Source organism: Pinus tabuliformis, chromosome 8 (genome assembly GCF_031772625.1).
Source record: "Pinus tabuliformis cultivar Carrire ecotype Pingquan chromosome 8, CPIR1, whole genome shotgun sequence".
Lineage (NCBI taxonomy): Eukaryota > Viridiplantae > Streptophyta > Pinopsida > Pinales > Pinaceae > Pinus > Pinus tabuliformis.
The window spans coordinates 1,458,265,701-1,458,273,691 of NC_142294.1; the positions used below are offsets into that span (position 1 = coordinate 1,458,265,701).

At 32.6% G+C, this 7,991-nt stretch overlaps 1 protein-coding gene across 10 annotated transcripts; it reads right to left on the bottom strand.

The window, feature by feature from the left end:
• Positions 1-245: 245 nt before the first annotated feature.
• Positions 246-4,919, bottom strand: LOC149241274 (prolyl 4-hydroxylase 1-like). 10 transcript variants are annotated; one of them, XM_089367483.1, is made up of 7 exons: positions 4,850-4,919; positions 2,595-2,632; positions 2,458-2,503; positions 2,319-2,350; positions 1,435-1,532; positions 1,252-1,291; positions 781-832 (listed from the first exon to the last, which is right to left on the bottom strand). In XM_089367483.1, the coding sequence occupies exons 3-7, from the start codon at positions 2,471-2,473 to the stop codon at positions 827-829; spliced, it is 192 nt and encodes a 63-aa protein (XP_089223609.1). In that variant the 5' UTR covers positions 2,474-2,503; positions 2,595-2,632; positions 4,850-4,919; the 3' UTR covers positions 781-826. The 10 variants fall into 10 exon arrangements, 3 of the variants coding, with proteins under 3 accessions (XP_089223609.1, XP_089223611.1, XP_089223610.1); XM_089367485.1 differs by lacking the exon at positions 2,458-2,503 and having other exon boundaries at positions 2,319-2,407; XM_089367484.1 differs by having other exon boundaries at positions 2,319-2,494.
• Positions 4,920-7,991: the final 3,072 nt, after the last annotated feature.

Here is a 7,991-nt window from a genome sequence, read left to right on the forward strand (position 1 = left end):
TCTGACAAATCATATATCAAGAGTGCAGAGATTTCTTACTCTTCTTATTCCACCTATGTTGAGCTCTGACAAATCATATATCAAGAGTGCAGAGATTTCTTACTCTTCTTATGGAGAGTCCCGAAAACCCTTTTATCAATGCTAAGTTGCAGAGTTCTATCCATTACCTGAAGATCATGTAGATTCTGATTCCACCTATGTTGAGCTCTGACAAATCATATATCAGGAGTGCAGAGATTTCTTCCTCTTCTTACCGAGAGTCCCGAAAACCCTTTTATCAATGCTAAGTTGCAGAGTTCTATCCTGCCACGAAAACCCTTTTATTAATGCTAAGTTGCAGAGTTCTATCCTGCCATTACCTGAAGATCATGTTTTCGATATAAAAAAAAAAAAATTAAGATTCATAAACCACCGGAAAAAAATTGTCAGCTGGACAGTGGACTAGTGGTAGTTCCTCTCAATATTGATGATCTAGATAGAACATAGGAATAATTGGGGGAAGCATATAATAAATTATAATAATGCACAGCCCAACTGGAAAAAACACAAGCACAGACCATGCTACAGCAAAAGCACAAGAAACTGCCTCAATCTTTGAAAATGACCCAATTTGGAAAAACACAAACAGGAATCAAGCTATATCACAAGCACGAGAAACTGCCTCAATAAAATAAATTTCTAGAGTACAGTTGGAAAGATATATTAGTTTGAACATCTATAAGTAATCCAAAACTTCAAAACAAAGGTTACCGGGACATTGGCTAACTCATAAGGTCATACCTTATCCGAGAAATAATCATGATGAGATTTATAAAATTCACCTTCCTCACACCTATGTTCATGTACTATCACTTAGATATCCGGTTATGGAACTATATAATAATAAAACGGATTGCAAAGATGAGCTGTACATAATTAACAGAAATACAATCTGCAATGATACAAAAATGGTTACATTAAAATTTAACTGCATACCGTAGAACCTGCATAAGTTCTACATTTTCTACTGGTACTTGAAGCACAAGAAACTGCCTCAATCTTTGAAAATGACCCAATTTAGAAAAACACAAACAGGAATCAAGCTATATCACAAGCACGAGAAACTGCCTCAATAAAATAAATTTCTAGAGTACAGTTGGAAAGATATATTAGAAAGATATATTAGTTTGAACATCTATAAGTAATCCAAAACTTCAAAACAAAGGTTACCGGGACATTGGCTAACTCATAAGGTCATACCTTATCCGAGAAATAATCATGATGAGATTTATAAAATTCACCTTCCTCACACCTGTGTTCATGTACTATCACTTAGATATCCGGTTATGGAACTATATAATAATAAAACGGATTGCAAAGATGAGCTGTACATAATTAACAGAAATACAATCTGCAATGATACAAAAACGGTTACATTAAAATTTAACTGCATACCGTAAAACCTGCATAAGTTCTACATTTTCTACTGGTACTTGAGAATAAACTGAAATGCGCTTCTCAATTGCATAAACTGAAATGCGCTTCTCAATTGCCTTTCAGATAACAAACAAGATGAAATAAAATCAATCATTTGTACCAAATTGGCTAGTAAAGTTTATAACAGATTATCATGATATACAGTCACAAAGAGCATAATGAAATTACATATAAAATAAAGAAAATGAATAACTCATCCCAATTCAGAAAAGCAAATTGTACAGTAAACAATAAACAGAAACATAGGTAAAATAATACCAAATGCAATACAAATCTACTGTAGTGAGAGTAGATAAAGACAAAGTTTACAGATATCATGAACAATTCAGAGTTCAGTTCGAAGTCAAACATACATTTCAGATATCAACAACAATTCAGAGTTCAGTTCGAAGTCAAACATACACTTCAAGATTGTTAAAATATTTTAGATATCATCAACAATTCAGAGTTCAGTTCGAAGTCAAACATACATTTCAAGATTGTTACACAGATTATTTTGTACACGATCTCCAACATATCTCATAACACAGTCACATTAAGTTGCAGAGAAGTAGTAAGGGTCTTACTCTCCCTAAAAACTCATGCAACATTGTGAGAGCACTGGGATTAAGAGTTAATCGCTTGGCATCCAAGTCATGTATCTACAACATTGAATATTGCATGTCACCAAAAGCACCATCCAAAAAGCAGCTGTCAGGCAGGAACAAACCTAAATTCCTAACCTTCTCTTGTCATCTTAGTCGTTGCTGCAGAACTACATTTTCCCTTGTTGATTACGGTGTCAAAACCAATAAGAAAAACAAATTCGAAAGAAATTCAACGATTCAACAATGTGTATTTACCTTCAGACTTATTGTAATCTGCCTCATCTCTCCTTCTCCAAAACGAAGGCAAACAAAAGATTGAAATAGATTCAGGCTCTGCAGCTACTCTGATTATATATAAATCATATAAGCAACGCAAACAAACAAACCAATCCACCTATGGAAGAAATCATGCAGCTCTTAAGTTGAAACACCTGTTTAACCTGTTGCAAGGCACAGTTATAATAAAACATGAGCTAGGCCAACACTAATAACCAGGATCTGCTAGTGAAATTAAGAGCAAACGATTCTTACCTGGAAGGATCATCTCTGTGTATTGAAATGCCTCAAGTCTGAAATCCACATAACAATAAAACCCTTCGAAACATTAGTAAAACCTTTTAATATTTGCGATAGGTTCAGACTCGAATCCAAACAATAATGAAAAAGGTTTCAACTCCCTCTAAATCTTCCAGTGCAATATTGGAAGACGCATGTCTAAAGCATTAGCGAATTAGTGAAATATTGGAAGACACATGTCTAAAGCATTAGCGAATTAGTTCAATATTGGCAGACACATGTCTAAAGCGTTAGCAAATTGGTTGGGTCAGTGATTTACCACACAGAGAATGACAGAGTCGATATATATATATATATGAGGTGAATGCTATTCCTTGCTTAGGAGAGTCGGTAATATCTTCCGTTTAACAAAATAAAATGAACCCTCTAGCAAATAATGCAAGTAGCAAAAATATGAACCCTATAACAATTCATGCAAGCACACAACAAAAAAAGATAAACCCTCGAACACGAAATTACACATTTCAGAACTAGGCTAATCTTCTATAAAACCTCCAGATAACATTTGGCTTCGGGATTCCTCTTCGTGAAATTTGGTTGAATAGATTTCTAAATTATTTTATTATCTTCTAGGGGTTAGTTGTTCACCCAGACGGCGAATAATGAGTATGAATGTGGCAGGCTGTACCAACCACTCTTTCCTGACATTGCACGTACCGATTTCACTGACAAAAAAAAGTAAGAAAAGACATCATGTACGCAAAAATAAATGTCCTTCGAAGTTCCTCCTCTTTCCCGTAATTTCACTGCGCATTAAATTGGACGTCATGTAGAATGGCTTCAATAACCTTAGGCAGGACTGCACAATGCTTTCAAGTGTACTTTGTACACGAAAAAACAGAGGTTCACTTTCATAGAAGCTTGGACGCAAGTCCTGGGTAACTTTGAGCTATTCCCCCCGGTTGGCATCTTCATAGACAAATGTCATGCTATTGAAAAGCTGATATTGCTGAGGAGTTTAAACCTCTCCAATCAGAAAAAAGGATTCAACCAACCAAAAACTTTAAAGATTTGAAAGAACTGAAGAACGGCCATCCTGGATTCAGCTACAGCCCAGAATGGACTACGTGTATACAGCAGGACTTATCACGTGACCTTGCCTAACTAACATAGTGGCTACAAATTTCAAAATCCAAAATGATCTACGGAAATGCTTGAGTAACTCATAAAAATGCAGAAAATGACCACAATACTGATTATCCGAATATAACACATTAGAATACACTCCTGATGAGATTAGTGTTTATTTTATGTCACTAATATATTGTTTTATACCTGGATGATTCAGTAACCTTGACAAAGACACAATATCGTCTAATACCAAATTCACCTATTTTGAGTAAACTAACAAAAACTTCTCTCAAAAATTTCCTACTTAAGAGTGACACTTTCATAACTAATAAAAACCAGCAATTAGACGACTGACAAGAAATAATCCCCGGACTTCTCAGTATATATCACACATCAGCAAACAATAAACTAACCTAGTTTTCAACTGGTGCCTGAAAAGTCGTCCCAGGTGGAGGAAAACCTTGTGATGTAACCTGGTTTCTTAACACGCACCTGAAAAGTTGTCCCAGGTGCAGGAAAACCTTGTGATGGGTGTTATAGAGTTGAGATCTTGCCAACATATGGAAAGAAAATTATATACAACTCAATTATTAGCATCATCTGAAGGCCAGAAGCAGTCGGCAGAAAAGTGAGCGGGCAAGAAAAGGAAAGCCACCTGCCTCTCTCACCTACACAACTCCTGCATCAAACCCTAAGTGTTTTCATGAGCATATAAAGTTGATACAATTTGGCAGCTACCACATTTTGTAGGTATTTCATCTGGGGCCCTGGGTTCTCATATATTTCATGACGCCTGAGAGTTCACAAATAAGGAATAATATTGAAGGTTCCGACTCCCGAGTCTCCCACATTTGTTTATCAAAGGCGTATTTTAACAGTCATGTTCTCAACTTTGACCACGATGGGGGTTGGATTTTGGTTTACATCTGATATCATCCCAGTTGACAGCCCATCTACCAACCCATTTTTAAAAGGGGATTTTAATAGCAGTCTGGTTCTGATTTCATCCCAATGTGACAAACCATCTGACAACCAATTTTTGTATCATGCTTTGTACTGCTTGGTAGACGTAAATTTCCAAAAAGGGCATCCATATCATATCTTTATTTAATCTTGACATGAATATAACAGAAGCTTACCTGAATCCGGATTGAACAGATGAGTAGTAGTTGTGGGCCTGTCTGTTAGGTGTGTGTCGTACTGTTTGCCTGTCTGTTAGGTGTGTGTCGTACTGTTTGCCGATCGCTGTAAGTAGCTGCATTATTAATAACCAGTATTCCGCGGTAAGAGTCTGGGTTTGGGTCCTGATCGTGAGCATAGCGAAGGTTGGAGAAATCAAACCACCATTATGGATCGGATCCTTTCCTGTTGAATGGTGTTTCTCAATCTTTCCTGTTGAATGGTGTTTCTCAATCCCGTTGGATCGGCAGGGACCTGTTCTTTCTTTTGAAGTAAAATTATTAACTATAACACCTGGCACATGCAGCGTGCAGGGCACTGCATGCAGGACACGAACAGGAACCAGGACACGGAGAACATGAACCAAAAACAACTTAGGATAAATGAACTTGTCCTCACATCGGGTAAGTGAGGCCGGCAATAAGAGGGTAAAGTGAAAACTTTGGTTAAAGATTTTTGGCGAACAAACTTCCGAGCCTAAAGTTTGGTTAAACCGTGAATAACCCGCCTAAAATGATGGTCAACGCGCATTTTAATAGCCAGTCAACGGCATATCGAATGCTATAGTCCAGGCAGCGAATGCTATAGTGCAGGCAGGGACTAATAAGAACCTATGCATACATAAATTGTTCAACAACCTTACAGGAACATATGCATACATAAATTGTTCAACAAACTTAACAATTTAATAATAATTTGTAATCATTATTTATTATTAAAATAATGACTTTAAATGTGTTTAAAAGAAAATATTTTTTTTTGGGTGGAAAGATGTTATAAAAAATAATAATGATAATTATCAATAAAATATTTTGACTTGGTTAAATTAAGTATAGGGGGTTTATGCAGTGCATTATATTAGATATAATTTTGGGATTCAACAAGTAAGTCATTCACATATGACCATTTTCATGAGAGGCTACTAATTTCTCATGATTTGAATAGTGGGTGATGCTCACAGGGGTGAAGAAGTGGGATTGAAACTAGTGTAAACAAAACCTTAATAAAATAAAATAAAATAATAATTATATTTGTAATTATAATTAATAATAAAACCAATTTACATTTATTTTATCTCAACCTTAAGTGATAAAATCTCTTGAGATGTAACTTTTATCAAAACCAAAAGAGATTTGGTCTCGCTACGCCCTTGGTAGATCCAAAGGTAAATGGATCTAAGCTAATTATTAAGTAGTTGATAGGAATTTAACCTCCATATAATATTCTTAGTGGTATAAACAAATCAAAGGTTGAGATATATGTCCAAAGTAATTAGGTTATTTTTCTCTCCTATTTAATTTCATTAATTTAAGAATAATGACATATCGAAAAAGTGTCATATAAAATTAGTTATGATTTATTATGTAGTATTGATAAGCCAGGTAACGAATCCTATTTTCAAATAAAATAGAGATGATTCTTTATAATTAAGAATATTGTGGCATATATATATATATATATATATATATATATATATATATATATATAACTTATACATTAATTCTTTTTAATAATAATAATGATAATTTAAATAAAGTTCTAATTTAGTTAATTTAGGATCTTTTTAAATTGAGCACTAAGAAATATGTAAATGTCCTGTTATTTATTATAAATTGGTGTCCATTAACTTTTACTAATCATTAAATTTATATAACTACATTAATAAACTAGCTACATGTTTATAATAAAAATATTTATATATTCATTTTATTTAATACCGATACACAACCATATGTATTATAAATTGAACAAAAATATTTAAAATAAATCTTAAATATTTATATATTCATTTTATTTAATACCGATACACAACAATATGTATTATAAATCGAACAAAAATATTTAAAATAAATCTTACTTTTTATAAAATTCTTATAAATTAATTGACTCTAAAATTAACCTTTATTTATAATAAATACGCATTCCTTCTTGAAGTATCGACTCTCTAAGAATATATCAATGAATTATTTTTCTCCCCAACTTAATTCTACTCATATAACGTTCATTGGCGTTAATTTTATCAATTTCTCATATTTATCTTAATGAAAGTCTGTCAAACCAATGATAATATCTACTTTTGTAATTGTTAAAACAAATTTTTTGTTTTGTTTTGTAAGTGTATCTTAATAGTCTAAACACCGTCAAAGACCTTAACCAGTTGAATAACAAAAACAAAAATGCACCTGCCATGATTGTTTGTTTCCCAATCTGGTAAACAACTCTTTCAACTCACTTTCAGCCGGCTATCGTATTAAAAAATTCAGGAATAGTAAATGAATTTCGTTGTAAGCATATAACATTTTTATATAAGATGATGTGATGATAGAATATTAGTTGCTGAAAAATAACATATAAATTTAATAACTTTTAACTAAACATACATCAATTATCTTATTAGAATAATAAATAAATAAATCGCCTTCAAAAAGACAGGAGATAACTATTTATTATTTGTTATAAATATTAAATATTTTAATAACATCTCTATCCTAGTTCCATATAAAAACACTTCAGAGACTTGTATTAAAGAGGCTCGTATGAAACTAAATTATATATTTTATGATATATTTTGATGCAAACAGATTTCTGGATCCATATTGTATTTATAATAATTTGCAATCGAAGTTTTAAACCAATAGCTGTGGCTCATTTTCAGATTCGAAATCACAGTTGCTGGTTAGAAAAGTTAATCACAATTTATTATAAATGTAATATAGATCTGGAAATATGTTTGCTGCAAAATAATAATAATCGGAGAAATTTAAAATTATGATATATATTTTTAATTAAAAATACTGTTTTTAATATATGATACTTAAACTGTATTAAAGAGACTCATATCAAACTAAATTATAATTTATGATAAAAGATATAAAAATAAAAATAAAAAAATAACGATTTCCTAATATTTGACCCTGAAACCACACATCACCTAGAAATATAAGACTTCAAAAAACAAATTTATTGTCATACTCAACATGTTAAGAAAAAATACATAAGAAAAATCATTTTATCCATATTTCAATCAACCCTAGGAGGGCATTATTGCGGAAAAAATGCGTATTATAGTTGAACAGAATGAAGCTCAGATGCGTTGGATCC